The 15,346-nt window shown below is 43.2% G+C and overlaps 1 protein-coding gene across 1 annotated transcript; it reads left to right on the top strand.

Moving 5' to 3' along the window:
* The first annotated feature begins 87 nt into the window (after window positions 1–87).
* On the top strand, window positions 88–2,681 carry LOC106577043 (homeobox protein HMX2). Its single transcript, XM_014154728.3, has 2 exons — window positions 88–580; window positions 1,578–2,681. The coding sequence occupies exons 1-2, from the start codon at window positions 310–312 to the stop codon at window positions 2,123–2,125; spliced, it is 819 nt and encodes a 272-aa protein (XP_014010203.1). The 5' UTR covers window positions 88–309; the 3' UTR covers window positions 2,126–2,681.
* Window positions 2,682–15,346: the final 12,665 nt, after the last annotated feature.

Raw genomic sequence — 15,346 nt, 5'->3', positions numbered from 1 at the left:
GAGTTTGAAATTTCCGGGCTTAGTTTGAGCGTGTGATTGGCCCACGCAGAGCTTACCTACATGCAAATGAGGCAACGCCACAATACTGTCTTTAGTCCAGAGCGCGTGGATGTAGACCAGGAATACATTCATGTTCCCTGAGCTCCAAGAAAAAACAACCCAAGCCCCTCAACTTCTAAAAACGGTTATCTAAAAAATACTATTTCCAAACTATTTTACGCAAGAGTTGTGAGTATTCACAGACCAACAATACGAGAAAAATAATACAAAAACTAAGATATAGCCTAATCTTACTGTTATGAATCGAGAATGAGTACCACAGAAGACAGCGGAAGCAAGTGCTCGTCGGTCCCAATTTCCAGTTTCACTATTCAGTCGATATTGGGCACGTCGTCGGAGAAGCCACGGTCGGGGGCGAAGGAGAGTTCCAAGGGACTGCAGCTAGCGAGGAAGCGCTCGCTGTCGGTGTCTTCAGAAGAGGAGTGCAGCGGTGGGGAGGACTCCGCTGACTGTTTCTGTTCGGATCGTGGTCACAGCGAGCCATGCAACCGACATCAACCACTAAATTTTTCATGTTTAGGTGAGTAGATCACTGAATGTAATTTGTGTTGTGCGTAAAATGTAGGCCTAATTATTTGTTGCTTTTAGATTTTGCTTGTATTTATTTCCCTCGCTGACATTTTGTATTCGAAAATATAGGCTTCCAAAGTAAAAAGGTGAAATAGGCTACATAATGTATAAATCAATGTATGGTATCTAACGGGACATTATTAGTATTAGGCCTAGACCAATTATTATTATTATTATTATTATTATTATTTTATATGTATTATTAGGCTATTATTGTAGCCTAATAATAGGTCAACAATAGTGTAAAGTAGGCTAGGACTAATGATAAACGTATTTATGATAACCTTCGGCAGAAGTAACCTAGTACTTGTTGCAGTTTCAGCTTGTAAACTTAGGCTACTATAGAGTTATCTATGTTTGTTACTGCAGATAGTAGGTAGGCTATCACTTCACTTTGTTTAATGTGTCGTTTTACTGCTACATCCGCGAACAGGGGAAAGGTCAAATAATTAACAGGATGTTTCCCCCGTCATTCCAAATTTAATCGAGTCTGCTAATTGATTAAACCTTTTTTTCACAATGACTGCATTTCGTCAATTGACCGTTAAATGTAACCTGATTTAATTAATATTGTGCACCAGGCATAGTCAAAATTAAATTGTTTATTTAAAAGGATACTTACAACCTTTCCACTGTCGATGAATGAGTCAAAGTTCACACTTAATGAACTCTTGTACCGAGTATCGAATAATAAGTGTGAAACCTTTGAGACATATTCAACATTTTGAGATACAAAATTGACAAGCTGATCTAAAGGCAATATAGACTAAAGCATCCAGTATCTTTATGCGATGCTTTATCTTCAGGATAGGCCTACATCATTTGTCAATTTTGATAGGCTACAGATGATACCGAGGAGGACATTGGGAAATTAGTTTGTTGAAATATTTTGACACATTTTATTTTCTTTCGACACACATATATACTGGTCTTTTTCCTTAATGCAGGTTCAACAACGGGGCTTATTTCAGTCCGTGACGGGATTGCACGGCGACCGCACTTGACACAGCCTCTGCTGCAGGATTACAAAGAGGAACAAGAGAGACCATGCAATCCAATGTCCCCTATTTCCGAGGAGAGACAGACAGACGGTGCGGACAAGCAGAGCAACTCGTCCAAGAAGAAGACTCGTACCGTCTTCTCGCGGAGTCAGGTGTACCAGCTCGAATCCACGTTTGATATGAAGAGGTATTTGAGCAGCTCCGAGCGAGCCTGTTTAGCATCCAGTCTACAGCTAACAGAAACTCAGGTGAAGACGTGGTTTCAGAACCGCAGGAACAAATGGAAGCGACAACTGTCGGCGGAACTGGAGGCCGCGAACATGGCACACGCCTCCGCACAGACACTGGTCGGAATGCCGCTTGTTTTTAGAGATAGCTCCCTGCTCCGGGTACCAGTTCCAAGATCTATCGCTTTTCCAACGCCACTATACTACCCTGGCAGCAGCCTACCAGGGTTACCATTGTACAATCTGTATAACAAGATTGAATATTGACTTAATGCCTGTGATGACACTCCACAAAAATAACACGTTAACACACTACAGTAGCCTACATTCGTATAAATGTCTGGCATAACTCATGTCTATTATATCACTTTATTTGTTGAAAATATATATTTCTTATTATGCAGCAACTGTATGTTTAACAGGAAGCAACAAACGTATCTAAATGTATAAAATACACCATGTGTATAATCATTATTTTGTACCTTGATTTTGCGTTCTCCCTCGTTTAACACGTTAAATTGGTGAATTTCGCCACTGCAATACAGATGCAATCAAGTGGACTATGTTTCCCAAACGAATTCTGGATGCATAAAAAAACCATTTTCAATTGAATGTGAATGTGAATGTGAATATGAAATATTGAGGTCCAAGACGTCCAACTACCTTCATCTGTTAAGCTACTAGAATATATTGGGTTTATACATTTGGGGATAGGGAAGTGCAAACTTGTTGCTTCCATTTGGGGAAAATGTCATTGTTTTTATTGTAATCATAGGCCTACCAAGTAAACCACTCATTCAATAAATTTTCTATATCAATGAAACGTGGGTTTGGATTTATTGTACATTTCCAGATTTAGGTTTTGTGGCATTCAATCCAGTCTTTGAAAATCAGGGATGGAAAAATGTATTTCATAATTGTACAATGGTTAAGCTAGATTAAAATATATATATATATATATATATATATATATATATATATATATATATATATATATATATATATATATTATATATAAATATTCACACTGCAGCTCAAAGATTATTAAGTAAAAACTATTTGTTCTGTTTTCTGTAAAACTTTCTGCCTTGGTCGTTTCAGTCAACATGACATCCAGCTGCAGTTAGCCAAACTCTCTTCTAAACATATGACTCTGCAACTAACTAGGCCTCTAAAGGTGAACAGCGATACTAAAACATTTTACTAGCTTGTGGCATAAGCTTCCAGTAGACCAGAATTCATACATTAAAAACTTTAAAACATCTAGGTTGCCTGGTAGCCTAAAAACAATGTAGGATCGCTGTTTTTCCATATTCAACTTATATTTGTCAAATTTGAACAATGTTATACTGTACTTTAAGCCTCATAGGTCTGTTGTAACAAGTGCTCATTGGCCTACTACTAATAATACTAACACCATGGGTTATTAACAACAGTGTTATGAACACTTTATTACAAAAATGGGACTACAGTTTCAAAATGATCTATGTATACAAGTGGTTTCAGGTGTAGCCTGCCACTGTAGCATTGCTGCAGATGGGTTTATGTGCTGCTCCTCCTCAAACATGGGCACATAATGATAAGATGGTGTCAAACACGTTGGTTGTATTTATGTTGCCTGTCTAAGACATACATACTCTTTATTTTCATCTGTCATCACAGTTCTTTGGAAAATTAGCCAATGTGAAACGTGTCATTTGTACTTATGAGATGGTCAACTCAGTGGCCTGCTAAACATGGGAGAGAGGGAGAAAGATGCACACCATCAGCAGCCAATCAGAGCCATAGTGGATATTCCAGCCTGGTCTCATAAACTAGACGTAACATAGTAAATGTAAATCCAGGACCCTCAAATTAGTATGATATGTTATGTTTGGTTTGGTTACGTAAGAAAGATTGTTACTCTAGGCAAAACATGAAAATAGGGTGGTTGGTCAGTGTATAACATGAATGTCTAGCAACCCAAAGGTTGTGAGTTTGAATCTCATCACGGACAACTTTAGCATTTTAGCTCATTAGCAACTTTTCAACTACTTACTACTTTTTTTCTACTTTGCAACTACTTAGCATGTTAGATAACTCTTCCCCTAACCCTTACCTCTATCCTTTTAGCTAACCCTTCCCCTATCCGTAAACTTACCCCTTTTTGTTAACCCTTCCCCTAAGCCTAACCCTTTAACCTAACTCCTAAACATAACCCTAACCTTAACCCTAACCTGTTTATGTCCTGTTTATGTACAGAATAATTCTGTTTATTTACAGAATTAACCTTACCTTAACCCTAACCTGTTTATGTCCTGTTTATGTACAGAATAATTTTGTTTATGTACAGAATTATACGAAACTCTCTGAGACCAGGTTGTATATTCTGACACTTGAAGTGTGCAATACAGGAAGTTCTAGCCTTGTTGGAGGAAACTTAATAAGTGGTGCTGTTGTTAAAGTTCAAGACTCACTACGTTGTTGTGTGATGCTTTTTCTTTTTCAAGCGAGCCACCACTGTATCGGTTACAGTGAAAATACTTGTTAACAGATTAGATAATGCTTTCTGACCAGGAAACCGCTTTTGAGTGTTTAGACCAGAGGGTGAAAACATATATTTTTTCATGTAGCACATTGAAAATAACTGTCTTTTTTATCTTCTTGGTACCTTTTGTATCTTTGCTTGCTCTTACAGTATTAGGCTACATTATTAGGCTACAGTTCTTGCTTGCTTTTACGTTAATAGGCCCAATCAAACAAGGCACACACACACACACACACACACACACACACACACACACACACACACACACACACACACACACACACACACACACACACACACACACACACACACACCCTGTGGGTGATGGGGAGTGATAAAACAGTGTCATCAGCCAGCTTTTCTTGGATGTCATAGCTTACAGCGTACAAGGGATCTCTCTCTCTCCCCCTCCCTCCCTCTCTCTCTCTCTCTCTGTCTCTCTCTCTCTGCTAATGGCTACATTACCCAAGAGGCTCTGTTGCCCTGCAGATTATTCCTGACCCAATTTCTGCAACAGCCGCCCCGTGTTCTGGGCAAATGGATCGCGTTAGACAACAGAAGTGATTTATGGCTAACTCTGATGCTGGCGGAGAGTTGCAGCTGGATGAATTTGTGACAGATAGGAGAGGGAGAGAAAAGAGAGAAAGAGACAGAACGCTCATGAAAAGGAGCAATAGCGTTGGGTGAATGAAGCTGTTTATTAGTTTCACAGCGTACATAATGCCATCAGGTTTGACGGTAATACACCACTCTCCTGGATGGATGTTTGCGCACTGCTGACTTGTGGGAAATCTGCATGACCTGTCACCTGGGGTTGTTTGATTTACAGGAGAGAGAGATAGAAAAGGTTGGAGAGACTGAGCGGTGAGAGAGAGAGAGAGAGAGAGAGAGAGAGAGAGAAAGAGAGTTAAAGAGAGTGAGAGCGGCTTGTGTTATGTATCACGCAAATGGCAGGTATGAATTACACATTTTAATAGTGGGGCAATGAAAATGATTTGAAGTGGTTTAAATGGCAAAGAGACAGCGGCTGGCATTGCGGTGAAGATTTGTTGAGATGATGTGTTGTGCCTTAGGATTCATCAAACCTGCCTGGTAAAGTGAAAAGCAAGTGCAATTCACTTTGTGGTATAATTTATGGCAAGAATAATGGTAATTGTAGAGCCTATATGAGGAGAGGGGGAAGAGGATGGGCTGAAGGATTCCCAAGATATTTATTTAATCCCTAGAGGAACTATCTACAGGTTTCCCAATGTTTACATTTGGCTCAGCTTTTCCCATGTGCCAGTCCTAAAATGTATACAAAACTATAAACAATTTGTTTAGGCATATGACTGCATTCTAGTGTAATTATGTTCAAGTTAGACTGTACGTTCTGAAATACAAACAAAACCAATACCTTGTTTGACATGGTTGTAACAAAGTGTCATGTCATCATTATAACTTTATGTTGGTTTTAATATAAGACATTTGTGCCACCTCAAACATCAAAACTGACATTTGTTGCTGTTTACATTCCTAATGAAATACCAGTAGCCTTTTGGGGGCCCTAAGCTCCCGAGTGGCGCAGCAATCTAAGGCACTGCATCTCCGTGCTAGAGGCGTCACTACAGACCCTAGTTCGATTCTAGGCCGTATCACAACCAGCCGTGATTGGGAGTCCCATAGGGTGGCGCACAATTGGCTCAGCGTAGTCCGGGTTAGGGTTTGGCTGGGGTAGGACGTCATTGTAAATAAGAATTTGTTCTTAACTGACTTGCCTAAAGGTTAAATAAAACATCAAAAGTGAGATTTGGTTGGGGGACCCCCACCCCGCCGTCAAAATATTTGAGTGGCCCCCCTCTTGACGGCAGAATGGACATTTTTACGTTTAACAGTTTATTTTCTACAGTTCAACACATTTTGCCATGGGGCATAGAGAAAATGTTGCAGTTTTAAAGCAAGTTTTCTACAATTCTACAGAAAATGTTTAAATTCTATAACTAATTTCATGCAAGTCGGTGTAAGGGAGACCGCCTTAGTGGTGGTGTCATGCCCTGATCGTAGAGATCCTTATTATTCTCTATGTTTGGTTAGGTCAGGGTGTGACTCGGGTGGGGAAGTCTATGTTTTTTGTTTCTTTGTTTTTGGGCCGAGTGTGGTTCCCAATCAGAGGCAGCTGTCTATCATTGTCTCTGATTGGGAATCATACTTAGGCAGCCTGTTTTCCACCTGTGTTTGTGGGAGGTTGTTTTCGGTTTAGAATCTGTGCCTGACAGAACTGTGCGCTTTCGTTTTTTCGCCTTTTGTTATTTTGTTTGAGTGTGTTGGGAAATAAAGAATCATGAACACTTACCACACTGCGCCTTGGTCCACATCTCCATCTAACGACGAGCGTTACAGAACCTCCCACCTAAAACGGACCAAGCAGCGTGGCCAGGATAATTGGACATGGGAGGAGATCCTGGACGTCAAAGGGCCCTGGACGCAGATTGGGGAGTATCGCCGTCTAAGGGAGGAGATAGAGGCAGCAAAGGAGGAATGGCGACGCTCCAAGGAATTAGCACGGCAACAACGGAAGCCTGAGAGGCAGCTCCAAAAAAATGTTTTGGGGGGGCACACGGGGAGATTGGTGGAGTCAGGGTTGAGACCTGAGCCAAATCCCCATGCTTACCGTGGGGAGCGTGTGACCAGTCAGGCACCGTGTTATGCGGTGATGCGCACTGTATCTCCAGTGCCCATTCATAGCCCGGTGCGCTCTGTGCCTGCGCCCAGCATTTGCCGTGCTAGAGTGGGCATTCAGCCAGGACGGATTGTGCCGGCTCAGTGCTCCTGGTCTCCAGTACGCCTCCTCGGTCCAGGATATCCTGCCCCAGCTCTACGCACTGTGTCGCCAGTGTGCCTTCACAGCCAAGTTCGTCCTGTGCCTGTGCCCCGCACTTGCCGGGCTAAAGTGAGCATCCAGCCAGGACGGGTTGTGCCAGCCCTACGCTCCAGACCTCCAGTGCGCCTCCACGGCCCAGTATATCCTGCGCCAGCTCTACGCACTGTGTCACCAGTGCGCCTTCACAGCCCAGTTCGTCCTGTGCCAGCGCCCCGCACTTGCCGGGCTAAAGTGAGCATCCAGCCAGGACGGGTTGTTCCAGCCCTACGCTCCAGACCTCCAGTGCGCCTCCACGGCCCAGTATATCCTGTGCCAGCTCTGCGCACCCGTTCTCCAGTGCGTCTCTCCAGCCTGGTATGCCCTGTGCCTGCTCCACGCACCCGGGCTCCAGTGCGTCTCCCCAGTCTGGTGAGACCTGGTCCGGCTCCACATACGAATCCTCCAGTGATGATCCATGGTCCGAAGCCTCCAGTGATGATCTATGGCACGGAGCCTGTAGTGATGATCCATGGCACGAAGCCTCCAGTGATAATCCATGGCCTGGAGCCTCCAGTGATAATCCATGGCACGAAGCCTCCAGTGATAATCCATGGCCCTGAGTCTGTAGTGATGATCCATGGCACGAAGCCTCCAGTAATAATCCATGGCCCGGAGCCTCCAGTGATAATCCATGGCACGGAGCCTCCAGTGATGATCCATGGCCCGGAGCCTCCAGTGAAGATCCATGGCACGGAGCCTCCACCGACGATCCATGGCGCGGAGCCTGTAGTGATGATCCCCGGCGCGGAGCCTGCAGCGACAGTCCCCAGTGATGATCCATGGCACGAAGCCTCCAGTAATAATCCATGGCCCGGAGCCTCCAATGATAATCCATGGCACGAAGCCTCCAGCCTGTAGCGACGATCCCCGGCGCGGGGCCTGCAGCGACGGTCCCCGGTGATGATACATGGCACGAAGCCTCCAGTAATAATCCATGGCCCGGAGCCTCCAGTGATAATCCATGGCACGAAGCCTCCAGTGATGATCCATGGCCCGGAGCCTCCAGTGAAGATCCATGGCACGAAGCCTCCGGCGACGATCCATGGCGCGCTCCGCGACGATCCCCGGCGCGGGGCTTGCAGCGACGGTCCCCAGTCCGGAGCCTGCAGCGACGGTCCCCAGTCCGGAGCCTCCAGCGACGGTCCCCAGTCCGGAGCCTCCAGCGACGGTCCCCAGTCCGGAGCCACCAGCGACGGTCCGCAGTCCGGAGCCTCCAGCGACGGTCCGCAGTCCGGATCCTCCAGCGACGGTCCGCAATCCGGAGCCTTCAGCGACGGTCCGCAGTCCGGAGCCTCCAGCGACGGTCGGCAGTACGGAGCCTTCAGCGATGGTCGGCAGTTCGGAGCCTCCAGCGGGGGTTCCCAGTCCAGAGCCTCCGGCGAAGATCTACGGTCCGGTTCCTCCGGCAACGATCCAGGGTCCGGAGCCTCCGGCAACGATCCACGGTCCGGTTCCACGAAAGTGGGGGGAGCCCCAAGCGGAGGGGGATCTGCGTCCCGCACTGGAGCCTCCACCAAGAGGAGATGCCCACCTGGACCCTCCCCTATAGGTTCAGGTTTGCAGGGGGGTACTGTCACGCCCTGACAGTAGAGATCCTTATTATTCTCTATGTTTGGTTAGGTCAGGGTGTGCCTTGGGTGGGGAAGTCTATGTTTTTTGTTTCTTTGCTTTTGGGCCGAGTGTGGTTCCCAATCAGAGGCAGCTGTCTATCGTTGTCTCTGATTGGGAATCATACTTAGGCAGCCTGTTTTCCACCTGTGTTTGTGGGAGGTTGTTTTCGGTTTAGCATCTGTGCCTGACAGAACTGTGCGCTTTCGTGTTTTCGCCTTTTGTTATTTTGTTTGAGTGTGTTGGGAAATAAAGAATCATGAACACTTACCACGCTATGCCTTGGTCCACTTCTCCATCTAACGACGAGCGTTACAGGTGGAGGTTTCAGTGAGGAGGCAACAATGCAGAGCTGATTTTCTTGCGCAGAGTGAGGCTTTTATTTGTGGAGATAATAGCCGGAGACTGTACAATATTTACAAACAAAAATAATAAACAGGACAATGAACATGAGAACAAACTGAACTAAATCAAATAGAGCGCTCAAAAGAAAAACATGTCTACAAATCAAAGACAGGTGTTTAAATAGGCATACCCATCATGCATCTGACCAATGACAAAAGGACACTTCACACCATGATCAATTAACATTGAAAAGGCAATAATTACAATATACACATGTTCAGATCATAAACATACATACACTAAGTGAACAAAACATTAAGAACACTTTCCTAATATTGAGTTGCACCCCCCTTTTTTTTGCCCTCATAACAGCCTCAATTTGTCGGAGCATGGACTCTACAAGGTGTCAAAAGTGTTCCACAGAGATGCTGGCCCATTTTGAATCCAATGCTTCCCACAGTTGTGTCACTCTCTGAATGGCACACATGCGCAATCCATGTCTCAATTGTCTCAAGGCTTAAAAATCCTTGTTTAACCTGTCTTCTCTCCTTCATCTACACTGATTGAAGTGGATTTAACAAGTGATATCCATAAGGGCTCATAGCTTTCACCTGGATTCATGGAAAGAGCAGGTGTGTCTAATGTTTTGTGCAGTCAGTGTACATTGCCAATAGTGTGCAAAGCTGTCATCAAGGCAAAAGGTGGCTACTTTGAAGAATTTAAAATCTAAAATATATTTTGATTTGTTTAACACTTTTGTTGGTTACAACATGATTCCATATGTTATTTCAAAGTTTTGATGTCTTTACTATTATTCTACAATGTAGAAAATAGTAAAAATAAAGAAAACCCTTGAATGAGTAGGTGTGTCCAAACTTTTGTCTGGTGCTATATATTACGTCCAGTACCCTGCCCTGAACATTAGCCACTGTTACTAGCGGCTACCACCCGGTTAACCCTGCACATGAGAAACTGCTGCCCTATGTACAGAGCCATTGAACACTGGTCACTTTAATCATGTTTACATACTGTTTTGTTTTACCCACTTTATATGTTTTATATTGTTTTGTCTTGTTAGGTATTACTGCACTGTTGAAGCTAGGAACTAGAGGTCTTCACGGATCCAAATGTACCTGAATACCCGAGTTCCGGATCCAGAATTCTAAATAATGTCACGGGTCTGTGTCGGTTGCGGTGTCTCGTCTCTCCCTCCCTCCTCTCCCTCCCTCCCTCCTCTCCTTTGACACGTTACCGTGTCACTCGCTCACATTCACAGTAGCCTACACACATAGCACGGCCTCTGCTAAAGCGTCACCTCTCTCTAGCTTCTCTCCCTCGCGCTTTATCAGCTCCGGCTAATAAAGTAGCTTAAAAATGGACTTTTCTGCTGCTTCCTCACTCAGATCGGATCATACCGGGTCTGGAGCTGACCAGGTCTATATGGAACGGGTCTATTTGTCCTCAGGTCCGTTCTATATATTTATTTATTTATTTATGCATATCAGGTCCGGATGGGAAAACCCCAAGTCCATTTCGGGAACGGGTCCAACTTTTTGGTCCCATGAATGCCTCTACTACAAACATAAGCATTTCGCTACACCCATGATAACATCTGCAAAATATGTGTACCCGACCAATAAAACAGGATTGGATTTGATTCTGCACACTGAAATAACGGTGGTCAACATGTTTAACGCATAAGTAGAACGTCGGATAAACAAATACTTTAGCTTACCCGTAACACTCAATAAACTATGCGCTGGAATGCACCCACTGTTTGACCGTCAAACCTCCAACCAGGAAGTAAGATGTACCCCTCTTCAATCACGGAGGATAAACAAGGTAAAGATTTGCATATGTTCGGATTTGCCTTAACCTTTTTTACTTAAACATATACCCTGTGTAACAAAACCTCTCGATCATAAAATGCATGAACATAAAGAGTTATATTAACAAGAGACACACAACAAAAGGTTTCGGCACCTGAGAATTGCAGACGCTCCAGACTCAAACTCTAATATGTTTCTTCTTGTTCACAGGGGATCAACAATCAAGACAAACATGTGCAGTTTAATAGCTAATTTCCTGAAATTCTTCACATTTTGCCATGTTAATATGATAGCTGAGTGAGAGTGACAAACAAAATCAAATGCGGGGCCCCCTGGAGGTCAGGGCCCCTGGGCATGTGCTCTTCGTGCCTGGTCGGTAATTCAGCCATGAATACTACAAGTTTACATAGCTGCCTAGACTAACTTACCAATCCATTTTTTGTTGTTGCTGAAAATGGATAATTGAGGGACTTTCAGTGACTGATATAGGAAAATTGCTGATGCACAACCAAATGTAGAAATTGCACCTTGTGTATTCTACTTTTCTAACTCAACCGTACATTGAGACCCTGACTGAGTTCCTATAAAAGATAGATATATACAGTACCAGTCAAAGGTTTGGACACACTTACTCATTCAAGGGTTTTTCTTTATTTTACTATGTTCCACATTGTAGAATAATATCGAAGACATCAACACTATGAAATAACACATGGAATCATGTAGTAACCAAAAAAATGTTAAAGTAGCCACCCTTTACCTTGATGAGAGCTTTCCACACTCTTGGTATTCTCTCAACCAGCTTCACGAGGTAGTCACCTGTAATGCATTTCAATTAACATGTGTGGTTTCTTAAAAATTAATTTGTGGATTTTTTTCCCTTCTTAAGGCTTTTGATACAAACAGTTGTGTTGTGACAAGGTAGGGGTGGTATACAGAATATAGCCCTATTTGGTAAAAGACCAAGTCCATATTATGGCAAGAACAGCTCAAATAAGCAAATTAACTTTTAACAAGGCTCACCTTTTAATTGAAACGCATTACAGGTGACTACCTCATGAAGCTGGTTGAGAGAATACCAATTCCATAAATATATATGGGTCATGGGCCCCCAGGGAGCCCTATGTGACCACTTATGTCACTTATGCCCAGGGCCGGCCATGTGAAATACCATGCATCCTTTCCATTCTGCAACCAATATGATTTCAACCATAAACAATAATATTCAGGAATTCAGTCCTCATTTGCTATCATAACCCATTCAGTCCCATATTAGCCAGCATTTGATTTACAGAGGGGACGTGTGTGCCTTTATATAGTATTGGAAGGAAAGTTTATAAAACATAGCACCTTGACGAGATACAGGGCCATGAGGCTGCCTCCAGACAAGAGTTTTAAAAGCGATCGCAATGCATTAAGCCAGACAACTCTCAAGACCTGTTTTGCTCCTTAAATGAATTTGAAGAAGGCATAACAAGGTTTTTGAGGCAGGCCTGTCATCCGCTGCCCTTTACCAGCTCCCTGTATTTATGGCCTAATTGTTAAAAAGGAGAGCTTGAGCCAGAAGTGATTTTTCATGATTCTGTTTTATATCAACTGGAAAAGTAGGGGCTGGAGGGAAATTGTGTTTGCCCCTCTCCCATCTCCAAATAAAAGAAAACTCTGCCATTTTGCCCATGCTTAGATGCACAATACACATGAGGGAATTGATTTTATAAAATAGGCCTGTTATTTAACAAGAGGTTAACATGGTAAAGGTGTAGTATTTCTTTGTCAAGCAACGTTGATCATAAATTGGCTATTATTTCCTGAAATGTCTCAGGTAAATTAAAGGATTATTGTTAAAATCTGTTAAAATACAGCGCTTTGTCAAGATGCAGGGCCATCAGTCAATCAGACATTCAGCATTCTATAATGGCCATTGTGCACAATCATTTCCTATTCTCCATTTTCCATTTGTATGTCTAAAAGGGGAATTATCTATAAGGCTTCATGACATTCACTCAGAGTGATCCATAAGAGCCCACAGCCCTGCAACAGTTGTTTCAGATCCTTCTCCTCCTTTCCCCCCTCCCTCTCCAGGACCCCGTCTCCCAGAGAGGAGTAGGGAAGATAAAGCATGTCATTATTCTATTAAAGACCTACAATTTTTGTAATGGGACTTGCAGCAGTCGGCAGAAGTGCAGGCAGCTTCTTCAATATCCTGGACATTATTTGCTCGTTTAGTTAAATGATGTTTCTAATTCCCTCATAATTACTTGTAATGAGGCTGCCTCTCTCATTTTGATGCGGCTTCATCTTAATACAGAATGGCATCCTTTTTAGGGATAATTACCTCTCATAAGGCCAGGGAGCGAGGCTCGGGTTTGTTGTGCGCTGCACACACGGCAAATTGGCTTGTTTCCTGCCATCTTGTCTTCCCGCAAATTGGTAAATTAAGTTTCTCGGCTGGGGCATTATAACTGTTAAGTTTGCTTTCCCGGCTCCCTTAAATGATCGACTAGGCTGACAGGGAGATGTCTGTTGTTGTTTTTTCATGCTTGTTTTTTTCTTCTAAATGTTACTTCATACCTTGATGCTGTGAGATGTTCACCCAGTGGAAAGGGTCAACATTTTATGACTTAAAGGACATATACAGCATGTTGACCCTAGGGGTGAAAAGCAGCCTGATCACTGGTAATAGATGTCTATTTTGGACATATGAAAAGGTCCTGAGAATATCGATATATGCCTTCCTTACCACTCACAAAAAAACAGCTTTGTAAAAAAACACAACATATATTTGATTTTGAAATCAAATGTAACAAACAACGATATCGGTATGATATTTCTCTCAGACTTTATCCATATTTTTTTTTGCTTTATCTATATTCTGCTATGAAAATAATATGGAGATTAATGTACACGTTATTCCTGTATAGTTTTACAATCACATCTATCCAATGCCTTATCTGAATAACACGCTGAGGGAAAATATAAACAAGCAGCTATTGGTCCACTCCAGCAGGCCTCTTGTTGTTCATTTCTAACTGGTGAACGATACTCCAACCACAGCTGTGGCCAGTGCTGCTGAGGGGTTTCGTTTCTAAGTGCTGAAGTGTCGCAGACAGTTTGGCTCTACACAATCCTGCTACACGCCGATTAAAAAGGGGGAAAGAGTGCTCCCGCGGGCGGTCATGTACAGTTGCCCAAACCACAAAAAGGGTCTAACGTTTACACCCTGCTGATGACATGACCTTCAGATGAGGTCCTGGCACTGTCTGACACAGTAACTGTCTGTCTGGAGAAATACAGACAGGAAGATATCATATATTTCATATCGGAGAACACCTCTCCGTCCTGTCCTGTTTAGTTAGTGGATACTCCTATTACTGGGAAATATATGACACAATATATGTTTCACATGTATGTGGTGGGCTTTGATAGGGTCTGGCTAGCTTTTGTCATAATCACTGAATTGTCTAAATAATTTATTGACCATAGCAAGGTATAGCAAAGCCAAACAATTGTATTCTCCTTTTTTCCTCCCGAAGGATCAAATACATCATTTAAATATTTTCCCATTGAAGAGAAAGACTTTCCTAATTTCAGTGTTATTGTTCGAGAGTTTTTAAACCCTCAAGTGCTCCTTGTTTTTGCTTGGCTGTTATCTGTTTGTTATGAGATTTGATATTGCGGTCTTTTTAATACAGAGAGTTGGGTGCTCTTTAAAACAACTAAGTGGTCGCTTTTACCTCCAGGGGTGTAGTGCACAAAAAGACTATCTGTCACTGCTGGCTGAGACTGACTGCTGACCATACACCCTGCAGCACTGGGGAACACAATCAGAGTAGCACACTATCACCTGACAGCTAATTAGGGATCAGTCCCCTAGAAGGGAATACATTGTCTTTGAGGGGTGAGAGAAAGAAGGCAGGGGGTAATTTAAATCCGTGTGGAGTGTCAGTCAAAGCAACAACCCACCTGCAATTTCGAGTCCCTCGATTTGTAGGCATAACAGTGTAATTGTCAATCAGAAATGTACCTTGTGTTTTAACATGGTTATATTTGCGTTTGATGTAACACAATCCAGAATTATCTCATCATTGATCTGCTGTTTACAACAACTGAAGCAAATATGACTTAGTTTACTTGCCACCGTTTTGATACTGATTTACAGTATCAGTTGAAGAGTTGACAGCTGACAGTTAGAGATAAACTGTCTGCTCTTCTTCTGCTTCATCTCTCTAAGGAAGGGCTCTCTGAAAGCACCCCCAGTTCAGCAACACCTATCATAAAAT

This window comes from Salmo salar, chromosome 18, assembly GCF_965601325.2.
Source record: "Salmo salar chromosome 18, fSalSal1, whole genome shotgun sequence".
In the NCBI taxonomy this organism is placed as follows: domain Eukaryota; kingdom Metazoa; phylum Chordata; class Actinopteri; order Salmoniformes; family Salmonidae; genus Salmo; species Salmo salar.
This window is presented reverse-complemented; position numbering and strand designations above follow the sequence as displayed.

Coding starts and splice junctions, on each gene's coding strand:
- LOC106577043 (XM_014154728.3), top strand. CDS start 310: ATGAGTACCACAGAAGACAGCGGAAGCAAGTGCTCGTCGGTCCCAATT. Junction 581..1,577: donor ACTAAATTTTTCATGTTTAG/GTGAGTAGATCA, acceptor TCCTTAATGCAG/GTTCAACAACGGGGCTTATT.